This window comes from Lactuca serriola, chromosome 5, assembly GCF_051521515.1.
Source record: "Lactuca serriola cultivar US96UC23 chromosome 5, Lser_US96UC23_V15, whole genome shotgun sequence".
NCBI lineage: Eukaryota > Viridiplantae > Streptophyta > Magnoliopsida > Asterales > Asteraceae > Lactuca > Lactuca serriola.
In genome coordinates, this window is record NC_136412.1 from 303,090,278 (window position 1) to 303,105,928 (window position 15,651).

The 15,651-nt window shown below is 33.7% G+C and overlaps 1 protein-coding gene across 1 annotated transcript; it reads left to right on the plus strand.

The window, feature by feature from the left end:
- Window positions 1-2,253: 2,253 nt before the first annotated feature.
- BLI (protein BLISTER) lies at window positions 2,254-6,512 on the plus strand. The gene is made up of 12 exons (XM_079003052.1): window positions 2,254-2,682; window positions 3,237-3,696; window positions 3,794-4,275; window positions 4,355-4,420; window positions 4,509-4,619; window positions 4,698-4,774; window positions 4,923-4,990; window positions 5,085-5,201; window positions 5,281-5,459; window positions 5,533-5,601; window positions 5,706-5,903; window positions 5,995-6,512. Exons 1-12 carry the CDS (start codon window positions 2,605-2,607, stop codon window positions 6,070-6,072), a joined length of 1,983 nt encoding a protein of 660 aa, XP_078859178.1. The 5' UTR covers window positions 2,254-2,604; the 3' UTR covers window positions 6,073-6,512.
- The last annotated feature ends 9,139 nt before the right edge of the window (window positions 6,513-15,651 follow it).

Genomic DNA, 15,651 nt, shown 5'->3' on the forward strand with positions numbered 1-15,651 from the left:
GCCAACTTTATGTGCATGCATGGCTAAATGGGAATCTAGAGCATAAAAGAGCTTAATACTTTAGTTAATACCTGCATGGACCCAAAACCACCATAAAGTTTGCACCTTTATGCCTAAGGAACCTATGATACAACCAGATCTACAATTATAAGCTTCACAAACGACTTAAACTCCTGATCATCAACTGAAAGGATCAAAATGACTAAAAATGAACCAAGAAGAAGATCTATGAAATGAAAAGGTAAGGTTGGGACTTTATACCTCCCAAGCTACCAAAAGGAGATGCAATTGCTGGATCTCAAAGCTTTCCTTCAAACAATAAGTCTTCGAGTTCCTCTTTCATCTTATAGATCCACAAAATGAACACCAAATCCTCACCCAAGGCTCAAACACCCAACAATGGAGGTTAAGACTCGTTTTTAGGGTTTCTGGGGCTTTAGAGGCTGATAAGGAGGCCAACCCTAAGGAATAAGGATGTTTAAATAGGGTACACATGATCAAAATTTAGGGTTTAGACACCCGTTGTACACCCAACGTACGAGGCCGAACCTTCGCGACTAAGTCTGCTGACTATGCTTTGCGTACGCCAAAGTACGAGCCGCGCAAATGCCCTCACATGAGTACGCCCTGCGTACTCCCCATGTACGCCCCTCGTACTAGGGTTTTTCCCCAAAACCCTAAATTCTTCCGAATGCCATAACTTATTCATTCTAGGTTCGTTTTCGAGAAACCATACACTTTTAGCAACTCGTCAAGGCCTTGAAGTTCCCCGAACCAAACCTAAAATTCATAAAGGGACGAGATAACAAATTACATTTATGCCCTTGGGCTCTGAAATACAATCGAACACTCGGATCACTTAGACTTTAACACCCTCATCCAAAAAGGGCCAAATCCTTTCTTCCTCAAGCCTTATGATAACTGATGATCGGGCCGCCACCCCAAATAATGAAGTGATTCAAAACCGGGTATTACATCCTCGACCGATTCCATTCCAACTTTAGGACAATTTTGCCTCAACTTCTAACACGTACGACTTCTTCATTTCCAACTCATTTTCTATAATCCTTATATCCACGCAAATGTGGGAACATACTCTATAACTCTATTAAGTCATATGTCACTGACTTAATATGATTCTTAATCTATTAAGTCATAATGTTGTCCCAAAACATAAAATTTCTTGTTTTACCTTTTTGGCAAAAATGCATATTCTCATGCATTATTTCTCTTGAACTTACTCATTTAATCTACTTTAAGTGACTTAAACTCTTACTGTCCATTTTTATGAAGTCACAACTTCATATTCTTATCTCTTTCTCATAATTGATTATTTTCCCTTTTGGTTAATATTTTACAAAAAGTCAACATTCTCTAAATTTTAGGTTCTTACACTTTCTCTCTCAACGAATGTATTTAATTGACATTATTGACCGTGCGTGCTCATATGCCTAATCACAAGTTGTCCTTGACACCAACCGATACTTAGATTAAGTTGTTCAAGGTTTTACTCTTTATCACATTCTTTTCCTTACCTTTGGTCCTCTTAAACTTGTTCTGTGCTATTTTCGCCGTTCACTGGATCATGGTTTCCAAACCATTCCATCTTAGATTAGCAGACTGATTTGCATAATCTCGGTCTACATCCAACTATTGTGTTTATTTGGGTGACAACATTCTTTCCTAGCTAGTCTTCTAGGAGGCAACCCATGATCACCTCGTCTAGTACTAAAGCTGAGTATCGTGATGGTGCTGAGATCTGCCGGCTAAGGAATCTTTTGTGTGAGTTTTTCTCTCTCCCATTTCCAAAGCCATGGTTTTATATTGTGATGATGTTGCTGCTGAGATTTGTCCGCTAAGTAATCTTTTGTTTGAGCTTTTGGTAACATTACGTAACATCAATAGACTAAACACAACGGTATTAACATTCACTTTGTCTGGGACAAAGTTGCTACCAGTGACATGCATGTTCTTCATGTTCCATCTTATTCCTCAACGTCTGGTACAAAGTTACCACGAAAAACACAATCATCCTCCTTTCCACGTTTAATCCGTATTTTTACGTAGTTAGGCCCATTGTATTTTGTTTAGTTTTAGCTCTTTGGTCCGTATATTAAATATTTATATCTTGTTTCTAATACACGTAAATCATCGAGAATCATTCCAATTATGATGTAAGATAGTATTTATATTGAATACAATAAAATTGTTAAAGCTCCGAATATACATTTCACCGGTAGTCATGTGGACGCCCTTCAAGCAAAAGAGGCGTAGCAGTAACGGAAATTTTAAAAGCAAATAAGAGAAAAAGAAAAAAAATAAACAAGAAAGAAAGAAAGAGAGAGAAATCGGTAGGAGGGAGAGAGATCTAAGCGAAACGGGGACTCAAAATACCCAAAATTGACACAGCGGCTCTCCCTCTCCGATTAGATCGGACCCTCTGTATGCAAATTAATTAGGGTTTATGTTTATTTTTCTCAAAATCATAAACAATTTTCCCATATCCTTTGTATGATTATAAATTGTATATAAAACCCCATTTCGGATCCCTATTTGGTCACCCATTGAGGTTGTGATTGCTTGAAGGGGAGTAGTTTTGATTGAATGGCTTCGGATCAGATGTTGCCTAATTCGAGCGTTTCATCAAAGAAGCAACAGCAATTGGAAGCTGGAAAGAGACGGGTATGTTTATCATTTCCTTTTGCATCGTGTTGCTTTTTTTTGTGAATGTATATTAGCAAGTTTTAAATCTGGGATGTCCAATTTTGCAATTTTCCAATCTGACTTTCTATCGACCAGGTTCTCACGGTGATACAGTAGTAATTCACAATTTCAGGTTAATTTGTAATAAATCAGTCCATACTTGAGGCTTAGGTGTCAGAATGGTATAAAAGTTGTTTATATGTAGATATGAAATCATCATAATTGATGCCAAGTTGCCAACGAGGGTGTGATTTTCTTGAAGTTAAGATATTTGATGCTAAAAAAAAAATTCAAACATGAAACATCTAAGAAGGGTGTCATTTTCTTCAGAACATATAACATGTATTACGCACTAATCTGTTAGGTGTACAGTGTACTGTGTACAGGGAACGTGACATAAAACAAAAGATGCGACTATAAAGATACGAAAACTACAATGTATAGGAAGCGTATACCTACCATTATGAACAATTTTCTAATTAAAAAACTGTCCATTTAATTTTTAAAAAATTCAATATGTTTTGGTTTTACAGCTTGAGGAGTTCCGTAAAAAGAAAGCAGCAGCCAAAAAAGCTGCATCCAGTAATTCTGTTAATGGAGACTTACATGAAGTAAAACCTTCAGTTGCTGATGCTACATCTGACTTAAGTTCAGAACATGTTGGAAACAATGAAAAGAAAACAAAAGACATTCATGTTACAGAATCCCATTCCATGCATCCTACAAATGAAAATCCTATAAACACTTTCAATAAACCTTCTGCAAATCCAGTCAAGACATATTCAACTGATAAAAAATTGGATCATCCACATCCAGAAGAGGATGTTAATCATAGCAGTTTGAATCATTACAGTAATACAAGGTTTGAAGATGCCCTTAGAAATCCTTATACAACAGCACAAGCTTCTGTTAATAAGTCTTCTCCTGAGATACCTTCATCTTCTAACAACTCAAATCACACTGTTCAACAAGCCAATGGCTCAACATACAGAGGTAGGTAATTAACTAATTATGAGTATTAATTAATATGCTATTTCATCTGATCTCATAAAATCATGAATTTGAATTTTGATCACCTTTGAACTTTCAGATTCTTTGTTTGAAGTTGTGAAATCTCTACAATATCCTCCAGTTTCTGATTCAGTCACTGAAAGCAGCTCTGAATCTGTATCTACAACCTTTAGATATGATGCTGTAGCCTCAACAGGATTACCTTCAAGAAGATCACGTCCATCTTTTCTGGATTCAATTCTTCCAAATGAAGAAACAGATAAAGCAATTAATCCATTCAGTTCAAAAGTTCACCCTGTTGATGCTCCTCCTGTTGCTCAAAGTTTCATAAACCCTAACCCTTCTTCTGTTGCTAATGTTGTTGTTGGTGACTCCTTTATGGAAAGGAACAGCAATTTTAATTCGGCAAAACAGAATGAAGATTTTGCTGCTTTGGAACAGCATATTGAAGATCTGACACAAGAAAAATTCTCTTTGCAACGAGCTCTTGAGGCTTCTAGGGTTCTTGCAGAGTCTTTAGCCACTGAGAACTCAGCACTCACTGACAGTTATAACCAACAGGTAGTTGATTTTTTTTTAATATAATCATTTAGAAAAAAAAAGTTGATAATTATAATTTTTTTTTTTGTTTCTTTTTTAGGGAGGTGTTGTGAACCAGTTAAAGTTGGATATGGAGAGATTGCAGGAAGAAATTAAGGCTCAGCTGGTTAATATTTTATACAATAAGATGCAATTAGGAGTAATTTGGTGATTGAAATTTGAAATATGTTTTATTTATTTATTTATGTGATTAGGTGGAACTTGAGGCTATGAGGATAGAGTATGGAAATGCTCAGTTAGAATGTAGTGCAGCTGATGAACGTTCCAAGTTATTGGCTTCTGAGGTTATTGGATTAGAAGAGAAGGTATAAATTTAATTAGAAAAAAAATAAATGACATATCTATTTCAGATAAGTATATTCATAAACATGTGTCTTTTGTAGGCACTCAGATTGAGGTCTAATGAGCTAAAACTTGAAAGACAACTAGAAAACTTGGAAGCTGAAATGTCCTCACAGAAGTATGGTTTGACCTTATTAATTTAAAGTTGTATGTGTACCTTTTCTTTCTTATGAGTTATGATGAAGGGATATATAATTGTTTATTGGATTTTGCTGCAAAAATAAAATAGTTTGAAATTCTTTTATTCATAAAACATTTTGATTCAGGAGAAGAATATCTAGCCTGGAGAAGGATCGGCAAGATCTGCAATTCACTATTGAAGCTCTACAAGAAGGTATTTACTTGAAAGGATTTTTTTAATAAATTTAAGAAATTATCAATTATTGTAAATGCAAAATTAGGGTGAATTCTGTTTTGTTGTTTGTCAGAGAAAAAGGTGTTGCAATCTAAGCTCCGAAAAGCTCCTGTAATTACGAATTCAGTGGATATTAAAAAGCCTCCAACCAATAACAGAAAGGAAGCATCAACTTCTACAGATGATCTTGGTATGTTATTACTAGTCAAACTTAACCATATCGGGTAGTTAGAAGTTAGAACTTATATTGTTGCTTATTGATGGAGTAGATGAGAGTGAAGAGGATAATACTACAGCTGCTACATCAAACCTATCAGTTTTAGTAGCTACTCTTGGTGAAAATGATGCTTCCTCACAAAGTAAACATTTAGGGTTTGAAGTTTCGTCTTCAAGCATACCTCCAGATCAGATCAAAATGATTCAAAATATCTCAACATTGATTTCCGAGGTACTTCCACTTTTCCACCTTTTACACAGTCACAGTCACAGTCACAGTATCTGATTTGTAAATGTTGATACAGTTGGCATTGGAAAAAGAAGAGTTGGTGCAAGCCTTATCAACCGAATCCTCACGAAGTTCTAAGTTGAAAGTAAGTTAAAGTTATATTATTCCATGCAACATTTATTTACAATGATATCATATTTTTTCCGTATAATACATAATAAAACTTTAATATTTTTTTTATTTGTGAAGGATTTGAACAAGGAACTATCCCAGAAACTTGAAGTTCAAACACAAAGATTAGAGCTGTTGACTTCTCAGAGTATGAGTATGGTGGGTGCGGGTGATGCTAATAATAATAATAATAATAATAATAATAATATCCCACCAAGAAAGCCCGCTTCTCGTACCGTGGTTGACCATACTCCCTATGCTGACGAAGGCGATGAGGTCAGTGACAGTGACAGTAACAGTAACAGACTATCAGTAATAGTAAAAATAACTTTTTTTTTTTTTGACTTTTTGACTTTGGGTTGGGTAGGTTGTGGAAAGGGTTCTAGGATGGATAATGAAGCTCTTCCCTGGAGGGCCATCGAAGCGACAAACTAAGCATCTTTGAGTAAAATAATTAAATATGTTTAAAATGTGTTTTTCCCTTGATTATAAATCAAAGATTAGATGGTCAAAGTTGGGAGGTGCAATTTCTTCTCCTTTTTGGGGGAAATCCTCGCAAAAAGTGTGTTTTGTTATGGATGAATATGTGGGAATGCAAAGGGATGGATGGATATACTTACAGCAAGTCTGCAACGGAAGAAGACAATGAAATCAAAGCTTTTATTGATTATTTTTTTTTTTTAATTAAAAATATAATTTTCTTTCTTTTGATATACACAGGTAATCTTGGTTGTTATGTTTATAATGTATTTTTGTGAGTGACTGAGTTGAGTTAGAATGGTTTTTTAAGGATGGTATTGGTCAATGGTCACTGCTTTGTTTGAAAATTTGTAAAGAGCCTACCTATTAAAATAATTTTGTTGGAAAGGCTGGCTGGCATATAAACTCATTTGTAATCAATCTTGTAGCTTGTGTTTGTTACATAGGGCTAGGGCTAGGGCTAGGGCTAGATCTAGATTTTGAATCGACTGGACAAGTTTTTTGGTGGTAAGGACGTGGAGAAATTTTGCAATACTTATTCCATGATATCACTCTTAAATTTAAGTGGTTAAAAATATTAATAAATCAAAGGAATATGTACTAGTACTACAAACGCTGCCAACTATTATTTCAAATTTTCTCGTCAGGTACTTGTGAAAACCCCAAATCAACTACTAATGGTGGATGAGTATTCTTTCTGTTTTTACCTGTCGGGCTACATATATAGTTTATCTATGGGGTTGGTTCTTTTTCTAAGAAACCAATTATCACCATTGCTGCGTTGTGCAGCATACGTGTAACACTATGTATCTTGCAGCTGTTTGTTTTTTAAAAAACTTCCGACTAAAAAAATGTTGCACGGTGCAACATTGGAGAATATTATAAACCATTAAAGTATATTTTACATACTTTCAAAACTGTTTGGTAAGTTTCATAATATATATATATATATATATATATATATATATATATATATATATATATATATATATATATATATATATATATATATATATATATATAGTGTTACATTGTTTATAACAAAATATTAATAAATTATAAAGTTCATCACTAAAATTACTAAATCTATTGAAGATAATAAAAAATAACTACCGTCCTGGAAAATTTGACAAAATGAGCATGTTGTTTGCTAAAATAACAATTTTATTTAGTGTTATGCAATTATTATGTTTAATTATTTTATATAAACTTCTTTAAATAGTGTCAATAAAGTTATTTAAATTGGTTTTATTCCATGTTTTGTAGATAAATAATGTCAGTAAAGTGACTTCTACATTTACTCTAAATATGTGACATATCTTATATGTTAAACAACAGTTGAGTTGAGGAAAATATAAAACTATGAATATATGACTTAATTACGGGATTAAATTGTTGAACAATTTATATAAAATATGGAATGAATTATTTTAAATGAAATTGTTACTATAAGACAAAAATTGTTATTGTAAGAATATTTTGATTGTATGAATTTTATTTCAATGTTGTAAGACTATAACTATTATAATTTCGGTGTTGAAAAACTATTTTAAGTTTGTTAATTTAAATTTCAGTTTATTGCAGCAACTTGTAGATGTTAAAAAACAAACATACTTCTTATTATAGATTGCAGTCGTTTAGTCCACATCTTCTACTGCAGAGGGTTGCAAATGTGGTCCGCAAACTTCAGACGTTTTCGCTTCGAAAAAACAAACAACGCCTACATTTAAATGGGCTACATGTGATTGGTGTACACAAAGAGGTGCACAAAACCCACATAAAATGGAAACAATCAAACAATTTGTTTATTTGTTTGTTTGTTTTTTTTTAAGTCCTGTTCAGTATGTGTTGTAGTTTCATAAGACAAATGTATGTGTTTTTAGCCATACATTTCTAGGTTTAAAAAACAAAAAACATAATGAAAATTTTGAAATTTATTATTAACTTTTTGTCACTTTTTATTTCCTAAAGAAGATTTTTTTTCTTTTTTCTTTTTTTTTTAAAAGTACTTTTATGTTAAATTATTAACATAGAATATTACTTGTAAAATATATGTATGTAAATTTCTATTAGAATATTATTAACACGCGGTCGCATGTGTATTAAACAAATAAAATTTTCACTGCTGGTTACACTAATAATATAGTACAAGGAAACATGGTCGAATACTCAGGGACACAACCTAATGGTTAATGCCTTTTTACATAAGACACATTCTAGTCAAAACATAATTTATTAAAAAGGGGTTTTTGAATTAAACTAAAACTGAAAATTGCAGTGAAAATAACCTAAACGAAAATCAATAATAAAAACGATTTCAGTTCTGTTGCGACTTTTTTAATCATGCAATCAATTCAGATCTGATTATTCAGAATGTGTTCTATCTAAGCTAGTACTGAGAAAAACTAACATGCTCTAGTATAATCTCTTTTACCTAAACTAGTTAATGAAAACAAGCTTTTTGAATTCACCCTAACTTTTTACTGTTCAATTAAACAAACTCTAAATTAAATCAGAAAAAGCAACTTTATGATCTGTGTAAAATTTTCAGCAATACCCAATATTTCTCACAAACTCGGAAGCGTAAATATATGATTTTTATAGTTTATATCAGGGCTAAATTCCAAACAAGGAACCAATCTGATACTTGTTACTTATTACCAATTGATAAGAACAGTTATAGATTCTATTAACTGATTAACTGGAATGATAAAACCCTAGCAAGGTGATTAGACTAACAAAAATCAAAAACCAAACATTCATTAAGCTCAAAACTGAAAAATCTAGATAGAAACACAAAAAGAAAACCACATCTGAAAACTAATCATATGAAAAGTATTAGTCTATGTAGAACTGAAAACTAAGGTTTTAGCTAGACATGGATAAAAACAAACAAAAATTAGTAAAAATAAACATTAACCAAATAATCTTCTAAACTAAACTAAATGGCTGAAAGGTATCAAATCTTCAGGATGCTATTTTCAACGTTTTCGGGACTTTAGGACAAAAATGCGATCGTGGATTTGGTTTTTTTCTTTGGATGACTTCCATATGACTTATTTCGAGCCTGGAAAACTTCGATGCATTTATGCGATTGCAGAAAAAATATGATCACTTCTACAATCGCATTTTTAGCTTATGTGATCGCATATTTGACCTTTTCCACATACACAAAAGTCGTCCGAAATTTTGTCTAGTTTTCAGAACATTTATAACTTGTCAATCGGAGTTACGAGTCATGAGATATGGTCAAATACGAACAGGGGGTCAAAGCTGCCAACAACATCCTTTAGGCTTCAGATTGTAGCAATCTATCTTCGTATGATCAATTCGATCGAATGTTTCTTGACTAAAACATCTTCCAAGAATTCCTCAACATCCTCCTTCAGTTCTAACTCCATTTAGGCTCCAAATATGCATCCAACTGCTTCCAAAGTACCGCTCCACTCGAACTATCTGAAATTGAAACAAAAAATGCTAGCAGTACGAGAATTCTGATAAAAGACATGGGCTGAATATTATATAAACAAATGACATGCAAATGTACAAATTATGGTGTAAAATGATAATAAAAACTACCCTAAAAGATGCATGAAATGATATCTATCAAATCTCCCCAAGCTTGAACCTTACTTGCCCTCAAGTAAGAAAAAGATTAAACATTATAAAATAAATGGAAAGATGTAGATGCCCTAAAAATTTTTTAGAATAAAATAAAGGAAAATTAAAATACTTCACTATGGACAGATGTAGATGACCTAAAAAGAATTTAGAATAAAATATTAAACATTATAAGCAATGTATTTTTTAAAATAATTTCAAGAAAATTCGTTTATAAAAACTTAGCTTGACCGGCCCCTCCTTTTTTCTGAACGTGTCTAGTAAATGTGGTAAGCTCCATTATGGACAAAAAAAATCCAAGCTTATCCTTATGATTCCACTATCGAGAGATCTATCTCATTATACCACACATCTTCTTTGTTTTGATTAACTCTCCAGATTTAATTTTCTTTCTTCTTGATTTCGACTTGAGCTTGACTTGGATTTGGCTTTGAGTTTCAAATTTCTTCACGTTTCTTAATATACCATTTCTAACATATATATTGATTGGGCGCGGATTTCACTTTGAGACCCACCATATCTTCAATACTTCAAAAATGATAATAAATTATATGGATATAACAAGAGTTCCCTCCTAACCTCAAAAGGCGTAAAAACTATAGGGTTCAATACTTCAGGGAAAAAAAAAGAGTTATCCACTCTAGGTTCTTTTTAAGACATCTAAGGAAATTATTTGTAAAACACTGTTCATTTTTCCATCCCACACTTCCATTGTAAAAATTATTCGACTTATATGTTGGTTCATATTTCGAAAATATTTAGAGCACTTTATGATATGAAAAGATAATTCTTATAATTGATTGCAATGAGACTGTTATTTTCGGTTCCTATCACACTTCATCTTAACAGAGCTATCGAATATAAATAATATCCTCATCTCATGTAAAAAAAAATTCAAAATTTTTGATTTGTTTTTCGAAATTTTTGTAAGTAGAAAATAAAAAAATAAAATAACTAGAAATCTTTTTGGTTACCTCCTGTAAACAATTTAAACTTAAACATTACAAACAATTGAAATTTAATAAATATACACATTGAAAGAAAGGCATACCATAGACATAGGAAAGAGTATTTCAATAGTTATTTTGTAATCAAAGACTTGTTTCATTTCCTTATTTTTCATTTCAAGAGCTGTCTAACTCTTAGCATGTGAATATCTAGATTCTCTCATGTATTCCAGTTGCCTCCAAAGATCTATTAACTCTGTTTCAGGAATAATTTTAGACCTAAATCCCATCTCACCACATTTTTCTTGATTTTCAACATGCTTACATCTTTTACCACCTCCTCTACTTCCTATTCTACCACTTCCTTTAGTTCCTCTTCTAACACCGCCTCTAGTCCAATGATATATTGGCATCATGTTTCACCCTTGGTCTACCCATCTTTTTATTTGGCTTGGGTTCTGGTGCAACCATGGCATTTTTACAAGACAGTTTGTTGTGTACCCTTTGTAGATAGTTTTTGCATTGGATTGTTCTCCCTATGGGTCCTCCTATACCAGAAACTGGAGTCTTACTTTTGGAGTATTTGTCTTGTGATTCAGTGACATGCCTTTTCCTTTTAACACTATGCCTACCTGACATTCTTCTAGATAAAGGGGGTAAAGGCTTAGTGTTTAAAGTTCTAGGACACAAGTTACTACCATTAATAGATAATATGTTTGTTGAATATGTGGACTTCAAACTTTATACAATAAACCACTCACTAATGAATAAACACAAGGTCTTGTCCAGTATACAAGATAGTTAACTGTGCATGAACACATGGAATACATGACACCTCCCAAAGTCTACAACTTCACACTCTGGTTTGTAGATCAACATCATATGCTTCAAATCCATTTCTAGCTTCAAAAACTAAAGGTCCAATTAGGTTTACACTCCAATTCCTACAATGAAATGATATTAGTAAATTAAATTAAAACTTATCTAATGAAATAAATTGTTTAAAGATCACAAAACTAACTGCATGTCCTATCCAAACTTCTCCATTGTCTTGATTGTAGCTGGACAAATTATTGAATCCTATTTTTAGCCTTAAGTAACATGTTATAGAACCTGCCCATCATGTATAACCCAACTTCCTCAAGCATTGCAATTAGGGGTTTCTTTCTAGCTTCCAATATGATTGCATTGAAGCATTGTGCAATACCATTTTCTATTGCCTCACATGCTGTCCTAGACCTGAAGAATGCCCTGCACCAAGTGTGAGGTTGTATTGATATGAGATGTTCACAAGCACTTGGATTCACCTGCTTAATATCATCCATTTTGTTCTTACAGTTAGTCTCCGCAGTAGAAAAAGTTGTTGCCCAAAACATATTCTTAAATTCAACTCCATTGAATATCTTGCTGAAGTTAGCATATATGTGTCGTGCACATTATATGTGCTCCACATCTGATAGTATTTCCTTGGTGGCTTCAAGCAATCTTTGAAAATGTGTTAAAGAAACAAGTGGCTTAATAAACCATAAACAAGTAACTTAATACCTTATGTTGATAAGAAATAACAATGAATCCTTCTCCCCTTTTCAATCCAAGATCATCAGTAACTGGTCTCATAAACCATCTCCAATTGTCCTTATTCTCTATGTCAACAACTACCCAAACAATGAGATATACTTGGTTTTTAGAATACCTCCCAATTGCTGTCAGTAACTCTCCTTGACATGGTTCTTTTAAGAAATATCCATCTAGACCAATTACCCCACGTCACCCTATTTTCCAACCATCTTTGATGGCTTTAAAACAGACATACATCCTTTGGAAGTATGACACTTGCTCCTAGTTGACAGTTACATACAATTTTATTGTGTTACCTAGATTTGAAAGAATTAACTCCCGAGAATAGTCCCAAATACTTGCATAATGATTTTTTACTTTACCATCTATGAGGCTCATTTCCCTATACTTTGCTCTTTAAGCCTTGGACCATGACACTGATGGTTTTTACATGTAATAATGTGGAAAGATCCTTATACTCTTAAGGGTACATGCAACCTACCTTGATCTATGTCATACCACTATTGAAGCAATATACTATTGAACAAAAAAAGTTTTATAACTTAGTAGACATCAAAATTCATAAGAGTTACATACCTATGATTTGTTATTGCAAACAAACCTTTTGATTCCAACAAGATCAATCTGAAAGTCTTTTTGAAAACAAGATCCAATTTTGTATGAGCCTCTAATGGTTCACACCCACAACGAGAACCTCATAACCCTAGACTTTGATATATGCTAGCGAGGGAGGTTACCATGTGCACATTTCATGAGGTGTCTTGGGAACCTTCTTACTTGGAACAAGATTGAGGATGTGGGCGGTTGTTTCTAAGGCATACCTCCAGAATGATATTCAAAGAGAAGCTCGATTCATCATGGAATGAACCCTATAAAATAAGGTCCAATTACTCCTCTCAAATACACCATTCAGTTGTGGTGTCATAGGAGGTGTCAGTTGTGAAACAATTCAACATTCCTTCATATAATCGTTAAACTCAATACTAAGATACTCACCACCTCTATCAGATTGTAGCATCTCTATCTTCTTTCCCAATTGGTTCTCTACTTCGTTCTTAAACTATTTGAACTTTTCAAAAGTTTCTAATATATGTTTGATCAAGTAAATATAACCATATCTACTATAATCATCAGTAAAGGTAACATAGTAATGATTTGTATCCTTTATGGCAGATCTGAATGGGCCACACACATTTATATGGATGAGGGACAACAAATCTTTACCTCTTCACATGTACCAGTGAAAGGTGATTTAGTCATAGTGACCATCAAACAAGACTCACATTCATCGTCTAGTTTTAGATCAAATGATTCAGCACTCCATCCTTTTGGAGTTGGGTGTTGTGTTTCTTGTTAATGTGCCCAAGACGACAATGCCATAGGTATGAATTGTCTAAACTATTAGAAGAACCAATATTATATACACTGTTTGCTAATTCATTCAAACAAACAATAGTCTCATACACACCATCACAAGGATAATCTTTGAAAATAAATGCACCATTAAAATAAACAGAAATAGTACCATCATTATTATCAAAACCATAATGATATCCTTATCTAAATAAAGCATGAAAAGAAATAATGTTTTGAGCCATTTCTGGCGAATAACAACAATTATCCAAATCAACCATAATACTATCAAACATAAGCTCATAAGTCCCAATCCTGGTAACAATCGATCTTCGCTTGTTCCCCATGATACGGTTCAACTTCCATGTTTGACCTCTTCACTTTCTTTAGTCCCTGAATATCAGAACAGATTTGCAAACGTCGTCCTATATCAAGAACCCAAGAATTTGAAATGTAAGTATATTGACTTGAATATAATACATACCAAAAAAAATATCCAGTTCCTTTGGCCTTGGCATCTTTCAATTCCGGTAAGTACTTGGGACAACTTCTTCTCTAATAGCCCTTTTGGCCACAATGAAAGCACATGACCTCTTTTGGATCAAAAACCCGAGGGGTATTGAAGTTGGGCTTTTCTTTGGATCCAATAGACTCTCCATAGTGGACATTCCCTTTCGATTTTGATTGGGAAGGGGCCTTTCTCTTCTTTCCTCTGCTTTGTTGGACAACCATGACAGGAGCAGTTGCAGAACTATTGGAATGAGACTTCTTCATTCCTGCCTCAGCTGTTTGCAACAAATTGTGAAGCTTAATCAACATGGTCTCTGTATTGTTCGAATGATAGGTAAATATGAACTGATCATAACTACTAGGCAGATAATTCAGGACCATGTCAATGGAAAGGTCCTTATCAAAGTTTACGCTGAGCTTTTCCAATCTTTCCACGTGCCTCTACATTTTCTGCACATGAGCGCACACAAATTCCCCTTCTTTTAGTTTTCACGCCATGATGTTGGCTCATAATCTTAGACATAACAACACCCGGAGCTAGGAATAACTCAAAGGCGAAGGCGAATTCACAAGCCATTTTTTTCCAACAAAGGAAGTATACATTTGATAAGTATCTCATCATTGGTTGTTAGTAAATAGAAACCATCTCTAAGTACCTGGTTATGTTTAAGGAAACATCACTCATTTGTCTAGAATGCAACGATGCCATGTTTATTTGAGCATTCATACATGGGTTGCAACCTAGTCCCTTTTATTGGAAGCTCATGGGAAGAAAAGCCTAAACCACAAAATAAATTTTCGAAAGAGTGTTCAAATACATCAAGCAAGAAGGGGCCATTAATGAGAAATACACAACATTAGCCTATCAGGTAGAGTCATGGTATTCAGAACAAAGAAAATTCCATCCGAGCTAGAGGCACTAAAATTATTAAGGTAACATACATCCTAGAGGTCCTAAAGGACCACATTTACAACTAGTAAACAAAGACACTCCAATGTCGGAAACACCAAAGGTCCAGACGATTGGGGGTGACAAACATAAAGTTGTTCACAAGTCATGAGGATGACTCCCACGAGATGATAACAAGTTCTGTGAATATCCTAATATCTATGGTCATGACATTACAAAGATAATATCTTGGAACAAGAACTAGAGCAACACGTCCGTAATGGTCATGTAAAATATCTCATCAGAACGCTAAGGGCAAAACAATTATCTTAAGTACCGAAAGTTCCAAAGAAAGAAGTAGGTATACTAAGTCTAGAGATCACAACGATCGAGGCTGAAAGCATCCACTCCCTACAACTCGCGCACATGAAAACTAATATTAACTTTACTAGCCCATACCAAAATCACACCGCAAATCATTACCAATCCACGGTTGAATAGGTAGCACATAAATAGAACAAATACAGGTTGACGACAACAATTAAACGTAAATCCCATTTGAACACTACTTTCAGACACTACCAAAGCATATAAAGTTATGATGCAACGAATGTCGTCAACCCATGTCAACTTTATTGGACAACGA